Here is a 20,015-nt window from a genome sequence, read left to right as displayed (position 1 = left end):
CCATGTCAACCGTGTTACCCATGGATAGACAGGCTAGAAAATTGTAACATTTTTTTGAAAAATTGCATTCAATTGCCCCTCCCTGTTGCACATAACAAGCTTCCATTCCCTGTCACAAGGGGATTTATGGATGATTTCAGATGAAGTCGTCAACCATGTTTCTCACGGTCAACCCTGTTCCTTTATTTGGCACTTAATAGGTGTCTTAATATAGTATGTTTTTATTTAACTTTTGAGATGGGAAAACATGTTTTTTAATAAGTTGAAAATGTGCTCTTTATGACAGAGAACATGCAGAGAACAAATGCGTTGCTCGCCATTAGCGCCTCCTACACTCAGAACCCTAAGAGCTAATATGAGGGATGTCTCAGTCTCTGCTTAAATCTATTATATACAGTGGGGAGAACAAGTATTTGATACACTGCCGATTTTGCAGGTTTTCCTACTTACAAAGCATGTAGAGGTCTGTAATTTTTTTATCATAGGTACACTTCAACTGTGAGAGACAGAAACAAAAATCCAGAAAATCACATTGTATGATTTTTAAGTAATTAATTTGCATTTTATTGCATGACATAAGTATTTGATACATCACAAAAGCAGAACTTAATATTTGGTACAGAAACTTTTGTTTGCAATTACAGAGAACATACGTTTCCTGTAGCTCTTGAACAGGTTTGCACACACTGCAGCAGGGATTTTGGCCCACTCCTCCATACAGACCTCCTCCAGATCCTTCAGGTTTCGGGGCTGTCACTGGGCAATACGGACTTTCAGCTCCCTCCAAAGATTTTCTATTGGGTTCAGATCTGGAGACTGGCTAGGCCACTCCAGGACCTTGAGATGCTTCTTACGGAGCCACTCCTTCGTTGCCCTGGCTGTCTGTTTCGGGTCGTTGTCATGCTGGAAGACCCAGCCACGACTCATCTTCAATGCTCTTACTGAGGGAAGGAGGTTGTTGGCCAAGATCTCGCGATACATGGCCCCATCCATCTTCCCCTCAATACGGTGCAGTCGTCCTGTCCCCTTTGCAGAAAAGCATCCCCAAAGAATGATGTTTCCACCTCCATGCTTCACGGTTGGGATGGTGTTCTTGGGGTTGTACTCATCCTTCTTCTTCCTCCAAACACGGCAAGTGGAGTTTAGATCAAAAAGCTATATTTTGTCTCATCAGACCACATTACCTTCTCCCATTCCTCCTCTGGATCATCCAGATGGTCATTGGCAAACTTCAGACGGGCCTGGACATGCGCTGGCTTGAGCAGGGGGACCTTGCGTGCGCTGCAGGATTTTAATCCATGATGGCGTAGTGTGTTACTAATAGTTTTCTTTGAGACTGTGGTCCCAGCTCTCTTCAGGTCATTGACCAGGTCCTGCCGTGTAGTTCTGGGCTGATCCCTCACCTTCCTCATGATCATTGATGCCCCACAAAGTGAGATCTTGCATGGAGCCCCAGACCGAGGTTGATTGACCGTCATCTTGAACTTCTTCCATTTTCTAATAATTGCACCAACAGTTGTTGCCTTCTCACCAAGCTGCTTGCCTATTGTCCTGTAGCCCATCCCAGCCTTGTGCAGGCCTACAATTTTATCCCTGATGTTCTTACACAGCTCTCTGGTCTTGGAGGTTGGAGTCTGTTTGATTGAGTGTGTGGACAGGTGTCTTTTATACAGGTAACAAATTCAAACAGGTGCAGTTAATACAGGTAATGAGTGGAGAACAGGAGGGCTTCTTAAAGAAAAACTAACAGTTCTGTGAGAGCTGGAATTCTTACTGGTTGGTAGGTGATCAAATACTTATGTCATGCAATAAAATGCAAATTAATTACTTAAAAATCATACAATGTGATCTTCTGGATTTTTGTTTTAGATTCCGTCTCTCACAGTTGAAGTGTACCTATGATAAAAAAATACAGACCTCTACATGCTTTGTAAGTAGGAAAACCTGCAAAATCGTCAGTGTATCAAATACTTGTTCACCCCACTGTATACCGAGTGTACAAAATATTAAGAACACTCTTTCAATGACAGACTGACCAGGTGAAGCTGTGATCCCTTATTGATGTCACTTCTTAAATCCACTTCAATTAGTGTCGATGATGGGGAGGAGAGAGGTTAAAGAAGGATTTTTAATCCTTAAGACAATTAAGACATTGATTGTGTATGTGTGCCATTCAGAGGTTAAATGGGCAAGACAGAAGATTTGTGCCTTTTAACGGGGTATGGTAGTAGGTGCCAGGCGCAACGGTTTGAGTATGTCAATAACTGCAATGGTGATGGGTTTTTCACGCTTAAGAGTACCAAGAATGGTCCACTATCCAAAGGACCTCCAGCCAACTTGACACAACTGTGGGAAGCATTGGAGTCAACATGGGCCAGCATCTCTGTGGAATGCTTTCGACATCTTGTAGAGTTCATGCCCCGACAAATTGAGGCTGTTCTGAGGGCAAAGGGGAGGACTGTTTTGTTTATAAAATAGGTTCATGCTATACTAGATCAGTCATGTCACTCTACAGTACTACTAACAGGACAGGCAATATGCAGTAAAACCTACCGAGTTTCCGTTTCAATACCATTGTAGCATTTCAGTTTCAGATTACCTTTGTTATTTGGTGTGTTGTTTCATTATCTTTTTGCAGTTTAATAAAGGGATGGTTAGTTGATGCACAAGAGCCCCTACTGATTCATTTGTTTGGACTACAGCATGCCAGCATACAGTAGTGGATGACAATGTATTGGTTTAGCACTGCTTTACTATTTATTTATCTAGCTAATGCAAAGTCTGAGTCAAGCGTTTTTCTTCTGGTCCTCCTGTGTTGAGGGTGAGTAAGCCTCCGCTGAGTTTTTTGATTGGACAGAATTCAAAAATGTGGTTCATGGTGTGCTCCACCCCACAGGCACATAGGCAGCTTGCTTTTATGCCCCATTAGTGGAGGTTGGCGAGGCATGGGCCGTGGCCAGTCTTGAACATATTTAATAAGTGATTAAGGCCACCTTAGGGAAACAAAATACAAAATTGATATAGCAATGTATATACTGTATCTATTATATCTAAATCTTATTATCATCAGGATTGTACATCTATTGTCATAGAGTTAGAGTAAGGCAGGGATTCAATCCGATCCCGCTTTGTCGACAAATGACCCATTTAATGTTAATTTGCCGAATGAGCCGACATATGCAGTATTGACCGCGAATGCAGTCACTGCCAACGCTTAGGTACATTGCTGACAAAGTGCGATGGGATTGAGTCCAGGCCTAAGTACACAAATTCTGATTTTGTTTTCTTGTTGTATACATATCACTATAGTCTTGTAAAATATTTCATGACACAAAACGAAAATAAAAAAGTTCTATACAGATGAGACCATAGATAATTATATAAAAAATGTTTAATCTGAAATAATGTTTTCAAAATGTCATATAACTTGTGTCATAGAACAATCTGTAATACCATTTTTTTCTAAGGTTTGTTTTTTCTTGTATAAACAAATATATACGAGCAATGTTTTCAAATAAAAGCTTGTATATATCGACATTTGCAAGAAAAGTTTCAACCATATACATTTATATTCATACTCAGACGATAAATTTACATTTTGTATAGTAAAAACATTTATTTTAACAAGTTTTGTCCTACATTAATCAAAAAAGCACAGCATATTTAATAATTTTACAAATTCTTCATAAAAAATATATTTCTGTACAAAAACATTTTCTTTTGCACCTACTTCAAGTCAGCAGCACATGATAACATGATGTTGTAAAATGGAATGATATTTAATTGAATGCAGTTGTACAGCTCTTTTCTTGGGAATATATTTTACAGATGATGAAAGAAAAACGTTATTGCAGCAAGCCAAAAGGAAGGCAAGATGTGGATTAAAAGCAGTGGGTCTTACATCACAAAATGTTGACAAAGAATGGGGGATGATTTGATTAATTTTCGTCTTAACCCTATTGATTGAAAACACTGCTGTACAGTATGTAGGTGTGCAATGAACAACAGGTATAATTTGAAATGTAAAATGCTAAATAGTTCACTTTGTAGAAAAATGAAGGAAATGCAAATTCTTCTTATTTTACAAACACACATTCATCACACTCTGGGAATCCTGCAATGCTTCAATGGCCACAAATACAACAGACATTAACTGTAATCTGATAGCTCACAAGATTATATTACACATTTTGTCATTGATCTCAAAGCAAGTGCATATGATAACAGATTTTGAAAAGACAAGCTAAGGTAGTTCATCTACTGTTAATTTTTAACATTATTTGTGAAAACATGCATAACCAAAATTATTAGGAAAAACAATAAGGTAATCTATGACTTTGGAATCACAGTGTACTGTATGCATTCAAGTAGCCCTACACTCTCAAGCATTAGTGTTGTAACAGGTCATTTGTAACTGTGACAGCTTTGTCATGCTTTTGAATTTAATAAGGCAGTGTTTCTTGGAGTGTAAATATGAAGTCAGTGTTCAATTCATCATCACTGACTCAATACCCTTAAGGATAGGATGGACATACCATAAAGGGGGAAAAAGAGATTATTAAGACAAGCTTCTAAACAACCAGCTCATGCCTCTGCTAAAGAAGGATTGCCATTCAACTTCATTCCCCATCTGGCCTTAAGTGACATGTGTGTCAGAATAAAACATGGTGTAATCGTATGGCACATATAAATTAAAATACGCTTCTGCATTAAAACTGTGATTTAAAGCAAGTGCAGCATTTATGAAAAATAAACATTTCATTAGTTCCAGTATTGTAGAGTAGAAAATTGATGTCCTTCTGCGCAACGAGGTATATTTGAAATGTAAGCAAATTTGCAGCAAGACCACAAGATAGGACTGCAATCTGTTTTGTAGGGTTACAAATGTTAACAATGTTCAATGCTTGTGGTAATGTGAAATAAACTACAATATGAACAGCAAACTGATGATCGATAATATGAACAAACTATCATGCATGATACATACTGTAATTATTTGATGCAATTTACAGTATACTACAATATTGGGTATTGTTGTTTTTTCAAAGCAGATGAGCCAGATCGGTTTGCTCTGCAGTAATATTGATCTGTGAATACAATGATAAATGATTCACAATAGCTGCACATTTGCATGTACACCAGTTGCTCCTTAATTGAGATTTGTGGAATGATGCCTGATAAACTGCATGGTATTTGTGACTCCAGAGTTAAAATTATATAACTATGTAAAAAAAGTAAGCAGAGTGTTCCATAAATGTATTTGCAAAACCAATATTGAAAATAAAATAAGCCTCTCTGTTCATAAACAGTAGCATGGCAGCATGACAACTTGCTCCCTGTGGATATGGAAATATACTGCATGTTTATCTACAAATGGTCAAAAACCCTGTACGTAATTTTTTCAGTTGGTTTGAAAATTCCTCTTTTGACTCATTTCATACCCATTCATAACACACTAGTGCAAAATTTGTGCGATAAAGTTTTTCAACACAACAGCTGAGAGAGTTCCTTTAACTACCCAGAGATTAGATAGCCAAGATCTCCTGCGAGACAGTTGTAGTTGTAGCATATTTTCCCTTTATTGGAGAAGTCTGGCAAGGAATGAGCAGCAACACGATCAAAGTTGCTCCCTCCTTTGTTGTTCATCTTCACTGAAGAAAACACTTTTTATCAACAATTATGTGGCTTTTCAAGACACTTCCGTGTTTCCCCAAGGAGGGCCTTTGGGGAAAAAATACAGAAAAAATTTAAAAAAGAGAGGAGAATGAAAACTTTCATCCTGCAAAGAGCCATGAAAGGCAGAACTCCTTGATCCAAGAGAGTATCTTCTGTCCTGGCCATGTACATAGTCCTTGCTCCATAGAACACCAATAGTTGTTGTTTTAGTCCATATAAAACTGTCCTTGATTTAAAACTTGTCTTTCATCATCTCATAACGTGATGAGTCAAAGGAATATTTGCATCTTGCTGTAAAAACCAGTCCAATGCTGGCGAAACAAGGGCTATACTACTGTGCAGACTGTGTTCAGAGTTGTATCAAACCGCACAGCTTTCGCCTCCGTGGGTTTCATGTTTGTGTCATACAAGGGGTTTTCAAATGACGCTTGTCCATTTGTGTTTTCATGATCTGTGTAGCCATTGTATTGTACTTTTGGTCTTGTTCTGAAAAGTGAACATTTACAAGTCTTAATACATTTACAATATTTTAATAACTCTACTAGCTATGATTGTTGTTTACTTTTCAGACAAATATGACTTTGCTTCATGAAGGGATGTTAATGTACAGCAAGAAGTGCAAAGACGACATAGAAACTCTTTCCCACTTGAAGAAACTCTGTAAATTATTGTAACTGCATCTTTAAATATAACGAATAAGAATAAATGAAACCCGTAGCTAATGAAATTATGTTTCAGTCCTCCTTTGATCTAGAATACACATTTACCCTAGGAGACTATATAACCTCTTATTATTTTAAATATGATAGGAGTCCTACTAAAAGCCTACTGACCTGGTTTTAAGCTTCAATATAAGATCAGTGTGAAGACCTTGATTCCATCCGGGAGTTACTTTGTAAGCCTTTACTTAATATTCCCTCCATTACCTTACAAATCTCACTAAGTAAAAGTAAGACAAATGCAGGTTTAGAGACTTGCCTGGAGGGCTTAGTGTCTTCTACATTAACTTTGTTTGGATTTAAAAAGTCCTAAAGCTAATCCCCCATAAAGGCATTGTTAAAGCAGGATCTATCTGCATACAGTATGTGGAGAATACCTCTGCATATTAAAAAACACATTTCCAAAGCTTTCCAAAGTCTCTGTGGGAGTTTGAATGAAGTAGAGAGGGTGGTAATGAAGCCTAGCAGCTAAACATGTACAGTATGGTATGCAAAATTCAGTAAAGAAAGAAGAAAACATAACTATCAAAACAGACTAATCCTATATTATGTGATTATGACATTGTCTAAAGACAGTATTCTAAATCTGACACTCACGTGAATATGAAGATACTTAGTAAGCATGATTCTGTATTAATTATACGTTAAAACACAATACTTCAAAACTCCCCTCCGGTAATTTTATCAGTCAAAAAACATGGATTCTCATGAAATCTTTTGGGCAAATGTCTACAAAAAACAAATAGAACAACATTCAGCTGGTTGAAATATGCTGACAGAGAGATGACAGTATGAGATCAAAGAAGACAACATATTCATTTAAGCCCAGCAAGTTGATGTTTGTCCCTCAAATTATCATTTTTTCTCCACAAAATGAAAAAAGTAAAAGACAGTAATGACGATGTGGAAGTAGGAATTGTTGTTTATAGTGATTTAGTTTCTTATGTCTTACCTGCCGCCAGCCCTGATTACATCTTTGGGTCTCTCATTGTCATCAGTGTCTTGTGAAAGTACCCTGCCAATTTTTTATGTTCTTTTAATATTGGGTAATTTCCATTTTATATTGTCACATTTTCTTTCTTTTGCTTGTTCAATTAGCTTTGGAAAACTCCACTGCTCTTTCTTGTAATCATTTTGTCACACACTCATCTAACATTTGGCTTTGTTATGTAACGATTTATCAACTGAAACTTTTAGGGATCACTCATCGTTGGTGAATTGGCACAGGAGTTTCCCATAACTTATAAGAAAGAGACAACAATGTTTAACATCCAAGCATATATGGACAAACATCCCCAATGCAGGTTACCAAGACATCCAATAGCCAGCACTCCTTACCTGTGTTTGTAGAGGTAAAATGCAAACCCTGATAGAATAAGGGCAAAGAATGGCACTAGTATGGCAACTGCTACTGAACTGCTATTTGTGCCATAGTATGGGGGATTTGATGGGTCCAGGTCTGTTGTAAAGAGACCTAATAAAGAAACATAACAGTACAATGATTCTTGTCAAGGTTTCGGGTTTAACTTATGTAAAAGGAATCATGTATCAGCAGTAAAATGTAACCGTGCATGCAGTTTTTTTTAATGTTGTTGTATTACTGAGACTACACAATGACTGTACCTCCTCTTGTTAGCACAAATTTTCCAAAGTCCTTGCTGTGAATATGACCCTGGTAGACAAAGGTTTTCTGGTCAGACTCTGCGGTCACCTAAACCAACACAAAAGAGAGGGAATTTTCTTTTTTTACTGATTAAATCAGGGCAGAGCTGAAATGCAGAACCATTGCACAACGAGAACTATTACCCATTTACCTCACATAACCCTTTGGATCTCACACAGCTTATCATTCTCACTCGCCTTGAAGTTACTTACTTCTGTAGTGTTCACTTAAGTGATGCCCGAGAAGCCGGTGTTTGGAGGATATATTGGCTCTTGCCAATATATCCTTATATACAACGGGTTACCTACATATTAAAATAATGATTGACATATTTTCATAAAAAACATTATTTTGATGAATGTATTCATACTATTTCATCCTTCCACAAGATATAGTCCTGACACAAATTTAGGGTTGCTACCTAAGCCGGCTGGTCGTTACTTCTATCGGTTCGGTTGCTAGAGACGTGACCCAGTTGTTCAGTCTTTTTGTTCTGTATCTATGGACCCAACACAGTCGTTCGTTCTAAATGTTCCATTGCCATACTGGCTGGCAATGTTCTTATCCCTTGCTTGCTAGCTAGCCAACTACGGCTAACTTACAGTCACGTCAAAAAGTGCAGTCAGAATAACAACAAAGTAGCCGCATTTGCTTTAGCTGTTTTCTAGTGACATTTATTTGGATACATCTATAACAATGAGCTAATGAGGAGCGATTTCGTCTGGCATAGAAAAATGTGTTCACTCGCCTGGACACTGTTTTTCAGAGGAGCTAGCCAACAACACAGCAAACACAATGACTTCAAACTGAAGCTGGAAAGACTGCAAACTAGCTGCACTTTGTTTAGTTTGACATTTCTTTGTATATATCCATAAAAATTATGCCAGCTGATTCATGATTTCAACTGGCTGAGAAACGCTGCCTGCCTGTCTTTCTTGTCCCGACTCCCAACACGTTCATTACTGTGGGACAGCTGGAGATCGTTTGGAGTAAAAAGTACATCCTTTTCTTCAGGAATGTAGTGAAGTAAAAGTATAACATTGTCAAAAATATGAATAGTAAAGTACAATACCCCAAAAAATGACTTAAGTAGTACTTTCAAATATTTTTACATCTCTGCCTGTTGTATAAATGAAGATACAGTATATTTTTTACATTTCAAAAGAGGGCTACAGTAAAGTAATACGGTATCTTAAAACTGACACATGTTCATTCAAATAATTTTAAGCCACTTGTATTAGGTATGCTAGTCAAAACCTTATGCCAGAGCTGCCAGAGCTGCATATGGATGAAGGACATGGTCTGCAGACATTAGCACCTCATGAGCTAGGTGTACAGCATATTAGAAAACAGAGGAAGGAGAAAACATGCTTAAGTAAGGGAGCCAAAATATTTTTGTTTTGAAGTCCATAATAAGGCCCTAATGTAGTTGGAAATAATGATAATTTAATTAAAATAAAAGACTCACGTAGCCATCCATTGCCCAGTTGTCGTTCTTGAATTTACTGAAATGATGCTCTGTTGGACCACGTATCTGGTAAACCTTCAGTAGCAAATGATTCTCCTCCTTTTTGTATGTTCCTGAAAACATTGGAAATTGGGTTATCGGTTGGTGTTTACTGTTGTAATGTTGACTTCAACTGTAATATTTGGCAAATCAAATAACGTCAGCGTTAACATGTGTGTTGTGCTTTACCAGAGAGTTTAAGCTGCACTCTGCTCTGATCCAAAAGTGTGACATTAACTCTACTGGTTGTTGCATTGAATCCATTTACAGTAATAGTGGCACCTTCTCTTGCCCCAAGGTACTCATAGAACCCGGTCCAGCCAAAGTTTAAAGAAAACACATTTACAGGAACTGAAGGAAAGAAAGATTTGTGTTATACTGTATGCCTAGAACAAGATAAAGTACAATAATTCAACCAGATTATTTAAGTTTTTGCGTCATCCATTGGCTGTCTGTACCAAAGATCCGTCATTAAGAGTAATCTCAAGATGTCCTGTATCCATATTAAAGGAAAAATCCATTAAAAAAAACTATATTTGTATTTTTTTCATTAGTCCACTGTTGATACAGTCCCAAAATGTTTTGCATGTCAGCAGTCAAGTTTTCAAGATATTGGACTTTCAAGAAGCAAGGTGGCACTTGCCACATCATCTTGACGACGCAAAATACCAAAAGACATTTGAACAGAGAAGATGACTCAGAGAAAATAACATACCACCAATCTTGTTTTTCTGAACATCCGACTCCACTCCTTTTTTACCATTTATTTTTGGGCCAACTGAAAGACGGAATAAATAATTGATTCAATTAAATTTATGGATGTGACCTACTCACTGTCAGTTGCTGCTTGTAGCCTAATAGTCACAATGTTATTTTGGCCACATTTTACCAAAGTGATTCAGATGTGATGATAGCAGAAATGTTGTATACTCAATTATCTAGGTATTCTCAGCCAGCACAGAGAACAAAGCAAATTAACTACTTTATTGAATACCAATATATAGGAGGGAAATAAGATTGATAAATACAAGATGCAGGTGAACTGATCATTTAAATATATGGCCCACAGTACAATTTATCCTTCTCACTGGAATTAATGACATTTTAATAATAGGCATATTCCAGTGCAAAAGTATACCTTTGCAGACAGGTGGCTTTCCGGACCACTTTCCATCAGATTTACATGTCCTGTGCTCTGATCCCCCATCCAGGAAGAATCCGTCTTGACATGTATAGATCAAAGTATAGCCCAGAGTTGGTAGATCAATAGCCCTCACGTCAATGTCAGACGGTGTTTCGGGCTGTCTGCAGGCATGGGCTACAAAAAATTAAGAAAGGAAGGTAATTCACAATAAATTCCCTTGACCACTAACCGGGATTACTGGTCAGAATACAGCAGCCCCACACCTACACCAGTACTATGGAGTTATGTAGAGATCAAGCAATCCTATCAGGAGTGAAATTATTAAACAAATCCTGAGTGTTGCTATCTATTTGTAACATAATATATGAGCTCAGTCTTCACACCTTCCTGTCATCAACTTAAGCCTCCCTACTCCCAAGCCTCTGACAGTGAAGTCACTTTATGTGGAGGAGACGCCTGAAGGATTTTGTGGGGTATGTTGTCAAAATCGCACACTGATTTACAACTCACATACGAACATCTTAAACTTGGCTAACTTTATCAATTTCTTTGCTGAGGGCAGCAATCCCTACTTTACTTCCGTCCATGAATCACACAGCCATTTCTCAAATGTCCATTCCCTTTTGAACATCACCCTCAATGGCTTTTCCGTTTTGATCTGTCTTCTAATCCATATATACAGCTCAAGACCTATAATATTGGGCAGAGTTATTAAGAAGAGGGATAGAGAACATGACACTGCCATGGGGAGAGTAGTGATCTAGAATGCAGTAAATCAAAGGGTTACATTTGCTAAACCAATACTTTACTCCTTTTGGCTGTCATACCCCCCTATATACCGCCTGTATCTCTCCCTCTAGTCATTAACAAGTCAATGCTAAGAAAAATGATACCTGCCAGATTAATAAATTACTTCTTCAGTTTTCTTGACAATGTCTTGGGACAAAAACAAATCTTTCAAAAAGTCTTACCAATACATTCTGGTTGCACACCACTCCACGTCAAATTTTCCAGACAGGTTCTTGTCGTAGATCCCAGTATGTGGTAGTTTTTACGACATTTGAAGGAGATTTTGCTTCCAACCTAAAATAGAAGACACTTTACTATAAATGGTCAACAACCTGGGAATTACTTTGACTGACCAGAATACTATTTTGGATTGTTTTAGCTAATTATCTGAGCACAAATGTCAATACAAAGATGTCTGTTTACTCATAATTTCACATCGCTTAAAGTAAGGACCTTACCTCAAATCCTTGGAACGTGACTGGTAGCCCGTAAGATGGAGTTCCAGGGTCTCTGCATGTGTTATATGCAGGATCTGAAGACAAATGTAATGTTTAGCTCACTGCCTACCAACATCATCATCTCTGAAGAAAAGAAGGAAACACTCAACAACACAACACGATATAGTACAACACACCACAATTAAGGCAGCAGATGTGTATTATTATTATTTTTATGGTATGAATGGGCGACCCACCTATACATGAGGGCTGTATTCCACTCCAGCTCCCATCAACCTGACACAGTCTCCTGGGAGACCCGACCAGGATGTTGGGGTCCCTGCAGAAGAAGGTCACCTCTGACCTGTAGGTGAACTGCTTCCCCTCAGCATAACCCTCTGCGGGTGTGCCAGGGTCTCCACACAGCACAGCTAGGCACAACAAAACACAGAGACCATAAATCAAATCACACAATTCACATCACACACATCATCCGGGTTACGTGGGTTTCGGATTTCATGATTCACAATTTTTTAATAGGCATGAGAATCAGAATAGGCAAAACTGACCAGCTAATATGGAGGTGAAAGAGGAGCTAGCGAGGTGCTAGCTAGTGGAGTAGAACACTTGAAAAAGAAAAGGAGAGCCACACACTCTAGGAGCTCAGATGCAATAATGTAATAACCTAATAACCAAAGTTTCGACAGACAAGCTGTCTACATCAGGGTAAAAATGACAACTGACTAGCTAGTCATTTATAACATGGCTCTTGGAATCACAACATTATGATGTGAAAAAAAGATAATCTTCTTGTGAGAGCTTGTTCTTTAGAGGGTAATGTGAGACAGAGAGCCTATGTAATAGATGTCAGTGGTTCCCATTGGTTCCCACACACACACACACACACACACACACACACACACACACACACACACACACACACACACACACACACACACACACACACACACACACACACACACACACACAGCATATATACACATATACATATTTGTTTTGGAGTCCGGCTTTCAACTTAATCTTGAAAGTTGTAATAGTAGAATGCACAAAGTGCAATTTTCAAAACTGGGTTGTACATCATCAACTTTCCTCTTCTCAAGTCAGTCATTGCATACCTTAAAGAGCTACAGGGCCTTCGGAAAGTATTCAGACCCATTGACTTACGTTAATGCCTTATTCTAAAATCGATTTTAAAAAAAACACAATACCCCATAATGAAAAAGCGAAAAAAGTTTTTGAATTTTTTGCTAATTTATTAAAAATAAATAAACAGAAATTCCTTATTTACACCACATGCTTCAAGAGGACCACCATTGTTCCTGTTCCCAAGAAAGCTAAGATAACTAAGCTAAACGACTATCGCCCCATAGCACTCACTCCCGTCATCATGAAGTGCTTTGAGAGACTAGTCAAGGATCATATCACCTCCACCTCCACCCTACCCTACCTGACACCCTAGACCCACTCCAATTTGCTTAGCGCCCCAATAGGTCCACAGACGACGCAATCACACTGCCCTAACCCCTCTGGACAAGAGGAATACCTATGTAAGAACTCTGTTAATCGACTACAGCTCAGCATTTAACACCATAGTACCCTACAAACTCGTCATTAAGCTCGAGAACCTGGGTCTCGACCCCGCCTTGTGCAACTGGGTCCAGGTGGTGAGGGTAGTAAACAACATCTCCACCCCGCTGATCCTCAACACTGGGGCCCCACAAGGGTGTGTTCTCAGCCCTCTCCTGTTCTCCCTGTTCACCCATGACTGCGTGGCCATGCACGCCTCCAACTCAATCATCAAGTTTGCAGATGACACTACAGTGGTAGGCTTGATTAACAACAACGACGAGACGGCCTTGTGAGGAGGTGAGGGCCCTCGGAGTGTGGTGTCAGGAAAATTGCCTCACACTCAACCTCAACAAAACAAATGATTGTGTCCACATTAACAGGACAGTAGTGGAGAAGGTGGAAAGTTTCTATCTCAAGGCCATCAGACTGTTAAACAGCCATCACTAACATTGAGTGGCTGCTGCCAACATACTGACTCAAATCTATAGCCACTTTAATAATAAAAAATTGGATGTAATAAATGTATCACTAGTCACTTTAAACAATGCCAATTGATATAATGTTTACATAACCTACATTACTCATTTCATATGTATATACTGTATTCTATACCATCTACTGCATCCTGCCTATGCCATTTGGCCATCGCTCATCCATATATTTATATGTACATATTCTGATTCATTCCTTTGTTGTTGTGAAATTGTTAGATTACTTATTAGATATTACTGCATGGTCGGAACTAGAAGCACAAGCATTTCGCTACACTCGCATTAACATCTGCTAACAATAAGTATGTGACCAATAACATTTGATTTGATTTGATTTGAAGTATTCAGACCCTTCGCTATGAGACTCGAAATTGAGCTCAGGTGCATCCTGTTTCCATTGATCATCCTTGAGATGTTTCCACAACTTGATTGGAGTTCACATGTGTAAAATGAAATTGATTGGACATGATTTGGAAAGGCGCACACCTGTCTATATAAGGTCCCACACTCTGACAGACCTCTAGAGTTTGTGGAGATGGGAGAACCTTCCAGAAGGACAACCATCTCTGCAGCACTCCACCAATCAGGCACATTGGTTGCCAGGTGGAAGCCACTCCTCAGTAAAAGGCACATGACAGCCCACTTGGAGTTTGCCAAAAGGCATCAAAAGACTCTCAGACCATGAGAAAGAAGATTCACTAGTCTGATGAAACCAAGATAGAACTCTTTGGCCTTAATGCCAATCGTCATGTCTGGAGGACATGGCAGCATCATGCTGTGGGGATGTTTTTCAACGGCAGGGACTGGGAGACTAGTCAGGATCGAGGCAAAGATGAACGGAGAAAAGTACAGAGAGATCCTTGATGAAAACCTGCTCCAGAGCACTCAGGACCTCAGACTGGGGTGAAAGTTCACCTTCCAACAGGACAATGACCCTAAGCACACAGCCAAGACAACGCAGGAGTGGCTTCAGGACAAGTCTCTGAATGTACTTGAGTGGCCCAGCTAGAGCCTGGACTTGAACCCGGTCGAACATCTCCGGAGAGACCTGAAAATAGCTGTGCAGGAACGTCACTATCAAAACTGACAGAGCTTGAGAGGATCTGCAGAGAAGAATGGGGAAAAACTCCCCAAAAACATGTGTACCAAGTTTGTTGCGTCACACCCAAGAAGACTTGAGGCTGTAATCTCTTCCAAAGGTGCTTCAACAAAGTACTGAGTAAAGGGTCTGAATAATTATGTAAATGCCATATCAGTTTTTTATTTTTAATACATTTGCGTAAAAATGTCTAAAAACCTGTTTTTGCTTTGTCATGATGGGGTATAGTGTGTAGATTGATGAGGGAAAAAACGATGTAATACATTTCAGAATAAGGCTGTAACCTAACAAAACATGGAAAAAGTCAAGGAGTTTGAATACTTTCCGAAGGCACTGTATTTATATCTTGTCAGAAATGTCCAGATCAACTAGCCCATGTCAGTTAAGATTTTCTTAGCCCATAGATTTTGTTGTAATGTTTGAGTCACTGAAATATCACATGAATAGACATTAGGCATAGAACAATGTATAGAATTGCAAGGAAATTTGCTTTAAAACGACAAAATGTTATCTGCACCCCATGACAAAATGTGTAGAATTACAGGAAATAAGTTTAAAACCTGCAAAATGTTGTCTCCACCAACAAGAGGGGTGGGATGTTCCACAATGCTGGAAGGGGGCTTTGAGTGAAAAAGTTTGGGAACCCCTGATATAATGTAGGGGAGTGTAAAAAGTGTGTGAACTAGTCCTGCTCTTTATAATGGATAATGCAAAGGTTTCAAGTTGCTTTTTCATAATAGGTCCTTCAAGTTTGCGAAATGCCTCACTTACATTTTCCACAAAGAGTTTAGAGGCAGAAGTCACTCAGACCTCTTTCAGACCCACAGCATGAGAAGTTTATTTTACAGAGTGTGCTCTCCTGCAGACTTTAGATGAACATTCTGGCTCTACTTCTGACACTGTGTCAGGAGCTTATGATCAAGGGCCTGCAGGCTGCAGCAGCAGACTCCATCCATGCACCTTGTAATGCTCATGTTATGGGCACACCTAGCTGCGGATCCTTGAGGGATCAATTTAGAAAATGTTTGCTTCTGTCACAACAGTTTCCCAATCTGTCAAATCTGACATTTCACAGAGGGTTTAGTCTGGTCATGCACCCTCCAGCAGCACAACTTTAACAGGGCTATAGGAAAGATAAGTAGGCCAGGCACATTTAATTTGAAAGGCACCGCTTTCATTAGTTTGATGTGTCTACTATAGAATAACATTTGTTACAAAAACCAGCAATAGGCAAATACCTAAGCTTTGAGCACACTGCCATTGCACTAAAGATTAGATCAAGTGCTCAGGTTCAGTCTTAAAATAACTTGAATTTCAACTTACGAAGACAATGAGGGATCTCCCCTCTCCATGTGCCGTTCCCCTCACATGAGACGATTCCAGGGCTGGATAGCTGGTACCCATCGAAGCAGCTATAGGTGACACTGGAGCCCCACTGCAAGTCTGATCCCTCAACCTTCCCATTGCGAACAGCCGGAGGTTGGCCACACATGATCACTGATATGGGTGCAAAACAATGTCAATATTTTGAGTGAGTAAGTACTATATGTTAACTCAAAACGCCTCAATTTTCTAAACATATCTATTGATGTACTAGAAGGGAATGGATGATTTACAATGGTTCATATCCTATTTGATTATCATATCCATTCTCCAACAGGGAGAAAGTGTTTTCACTTTCCTATTAATGGCAAGTATTGTAATTCATTGGGAAGTAGCCGTCCCTTTACTCACAATACATATCCGTTATGGGAAGTGTATCTGTTTTTGATTATATGCATGGTATTGCATGAACTGTAATTTCTTAACACTCCCGCTGAGACGATAAAATATTACAATTCTAAAACAGGAACTTCTGGCATATTGAACAGTATTCACCCACAGGATTGCAATTGCTTTGCTAAAGTACTACTCTGGGGAATGATATGTGAAGTGCACACATTCATTCTCTGCCTGTCAATCTGCTCAGGAGGAGACTTCCCTGCTCTATGCTTGCCTGCATTGCACCACTAACTGGATACATTGTTTTCTCCACACGTTTGAAGTCTGACATCTGATAGCACAGAGCTTACACATTTCATGGATAACATCCCTTCAGTCTGTGCAAGTCAATCATTTTGCTTGCTGTGCCAAAAAGGTAGAGAAACTACTCCAAACAGGATCAAAAAACTTTTGAAATCTTTTGATCTCTGAGTGCTTGAAATTCTGGGGTGTTGTGATATCTGTACTATATTTCTCTGCTTGCGCCTTCTCATCTCAGCCCTAAGTAAAGAAATTAAAGTAGAAATGTTTGTTTCTTTGTAAGCCAACGACAAGTATTACTGAGTCATAACCAAAGTTGAATTACCTTTACAGTTAGACTTGGTTTGGTTCCAAGATCCGTCCTTGGTGCAGAGGAGCACAGATGTACCGACAGTATCCATGACGTGGCCTGGGTTACAGTGATACTGAACAGTCTTGTTGAAGGTAAACTCCTTCCCTATGTAAATCCCATTGGCAACAGGACCTGGATCTCCACAGCTGATCACTGTTGAATTGGTCAAATAGTCATAGACAGTACTGTACAAGCATAATCAAAAGCATAGCGTGGCATGTAGGATTAGGTGCATTGTGGCCATGTCTCATTGTCTAAATTGAATAAACACAAGATGTGTGTTAGACGAGTCCACTGTAGTGCTCCTATAGTCATTCTGGGCAGGTGGGGCAGAGCCGGAGCGTACGGGTTGGTAATATTCTCTAGTTGCACTATGATTGGCTCAGTGTTCTGTCACTGATGGAGACACTGCGTCACAGCAGAATCTACAGGTAGAGCTCGAAAACTCAAGTGCCCATCCAAGAATGCTCGAGGTCATTGACCAAAGATAAAATGGACATCAAATCACGTTATATCTACCGTAGCTTTGATTGGACTGATCATGTCAATACTTTCATAATCTTAGCTAGCAAGCTAGACAAGCAGTCATCATCATGCATCAATTCTGCAACCTACTGGCAAATGCTTTTCAACCCTTGTCACATGAAGAGAAATTATAGACAAAAATGTATCAGTGCTCATTGGCCATAAACATTACACAACAAGTTGGAAATCGCAAATTCAGCAATGAGTGCTAAGGCGCCACTGCAGCCCCGGGTTCAATCCCAGGCTGTGTCACAGCCCGCTGTGACTGGGAGACCGATGAGGCGTCGCACAATTGGCTCAGTGTCGTCCAGGTTAGGGGAGGTTTTGGCCGGCCAGGATGTCCTTGTCGTGCTCTAGCAAGCTGACTTGAGTCGTCAGGTCGACAGTGTTTCCTCTGAAACATTGGTGCAGCTGGCTTCCGGGTTAAGTGAGCAATGTGTCAAGAAGCAGTGCGGCTTGGCTCTCGACCTTTGCTGAGTCCGTAGGAGAGTTGCAGCTATGAGACAAGATCATAACTACCAATTGGATATCACGAAAAAGAGGGTAACGCCATGGGTCATAAAAGTTTGAACATTTTGGCCATGCTGTCAATCCAGCATTTCTGACTCGTTCAAAACAACTAAAAACTTGGAACTGGAAAATCTCAGGCTTCAGTGAGTTCAAGACAACTGGAAACTCTGAAAAAAGTATGTCAGACTGGGAAAATACGTAAAAAAATGTTGAACGGTCATCCAACTCAGAATTCAGGGTTGGGATTTCGGCCCACAAGAAGGACCTCCGTGCCAACTTCCACAACAAGGTGAATCCAAAAATGTATTGTATGCTGCTGCATAAATTATGTAATATGCGAGGGAGATATGTGTAGTGTAGCCAAGAAAGTAACATTAAGTGAATGTTGTGTAGTAAGCTGTTAGTAGCACATGTGCTTCACCCTAATAATTTGGTTCCTGTACACCCTCATAACTTAGCCTACTCTTCTGACATGATGGTGCACATGTAGCCTATAGCCTGTTTTAGAGAAATGTAATAATTTAATATTGTAAGAGCTTTCATTGTCTTTTTCATGCCACCTTTATATAGCCTAATTTCTGACTTGTTGTACAGGGAGAATACTGTAAGAACGGCCCATGTTCTGAATTCTGTCGCTGTACATTTCAAAAGTGCTGAACACATAGTTATATCGACTACGGCCGTCCTAGCATGCTCAATAATGTCTTAATCGAAATTACGGATTGCCTCTTATCCGCTTGTTGTTCCCTTATGCCATAGTTTGTACATCTCAATTGTCAGTAGAAACCATATATGTTTAAGCAAGTCAGCCATATCAGCTATATTTTTTTTAAAGGGTAGTAAATGCCAGACAAGGCTCGCTGCCAGACAAGGCTCTGCTGATAGCCAGGTGTAGCAGTGGTAAGCAGTGGTAAGGTGTTGGGACTGCTGTTTGGACTCTGCTGCCCTAACAGTTTGTGGGCACTGTTTATCACCGTTATAGTGCAATAAATGTATTGTTTAGTGTTGTGTTGGTATGTGATGTGTAGGCTTTGCTGGCCTTCATAATTTTTTTTACATTTGATTATTTTTTTACATTTTACAGATTTACATGCTAAAATCGCCACTGAGTACAGTACCTGTGCAGTCAGGGGCCGAGCCGGTCCAGGTGCCATTGGTGGTGCAGTGGCGAGTGGTGAGGCCTGAAGTCTTATATCCTTCCCAGCAAGCATATGCCACGGAGCTTGAAAACAGTATTCCATCACTGAAGACAATCTTCCCGTAGGCAGGCGTACCTGGATTCCCACAGGAAACCGCTGAAAAAACATCAATAGATAAACATAAAAGAATATTTGGAAAATACTTTAAGATAAATTTAAGGTAAATAAACCCTACATTAATTGTATCATTAATGCTTCAGAACCCATAGCGGTCGTGTCACGATCGTGTGGCGGATTGACGGACCAAAATGCAGCAGTTGGAAAATAAGCCATCTTCTTTTATTAAACACCA

The 20,015-nt window shown here is 39.5% G+C and overlaps 1 protein-coding gene across 3 annotated transcripts in view; it reads right to left on the bottom strand.

Moving 5' to 3' along the window:
* Positions 1-3,373: 3,373 nt before the first annotated feature.
* Positions 3,374-20,015, bottom strand: part of LOC129860196 (CUB and sushi domain-containing protein 1-like) — a 588,526-nt gene continuing 571,884 nt past the window's right edge. Inside the window, exons 58-72 of one of the 3 annotated variants that reach the window (XR_008760312.1) lie at positions 19,643-19,819; positions 17,463-17,642; positions 16,439-16,612; positions 12,193-12,366; positions 11,957-12,030; positions 11,681-11,792; positions 10,704-10,883; positions 10,281-10,343; positions 9,755-9,916; positions 9,527-9,639; positions 8,019-8,106; positions 7,734-7,869; positions 7,348-7,410; positions 6,510-7,124; positions 6,076-6,162 (exon numbers count right to left, since the gene is read on the bottom strand). Coding sequence is in view for 2 of the 3 variants with exons in the window: in XM_055930581.1 (XP_055786556.1) it covers positions 6,003-6,162; positions 7,348-7,410; positions 7,734-7,869; positions 8,019-8,106; positions 9,527-9,639; positions 9,755-9,916; positions 10,281-10,343; positions 10,704-10,883; positions 11,681-11,792; positions 11,957-12,030; positions 12,193-12,366; positions 16,439-16,612; positions 17,463-17,642; positions 19,643-19,819 (1,856 nt within the window). In the remaining variant the exon portion in view is untranslated. Of the gene's footprint in view, positions 6,163-6,509; positions 7,125-7,347; positions 7,411-7,733; positions 7,870-8,018; positions 8,107-9,526; positions 9,640-9,754; positions 9,917-10,280; positions 10,344-10,703; positions 10,884-11,680; positions 11,793-11,956; positions 12,031-12,192; positions 12,367-16,438; positions 16,613-17,462; positions 17,643-19,642; positions 19,820-20,015 lie in introns of all 3 variants that reach the window. The other 2 variants (XM_055930581.1, XM_055930589.1) reach the window with 2 other exon arrangements.

The sequence above is a fragment of the Salvelinus fontinalis genome, chromosome 1 (genome assembly GCF_029448725.1).
Source record: "Salvelinus fontinalis isolate EN_2023a chromosome 1, ASM2944872v1, whole genome shotgun sequence".
Lineage (NCBI taxonomy): Eukaryota > Metazoa > Chordata > Actinopteri > Salmoniformes > Salmonidae > Salvelinus > Salvelinus fontinalis.
The sequence above is the reverse complement of the archived record's forward strand: the minus strand, read 5'-3'. Positions and strand labels throughout refer to the sequence as shown.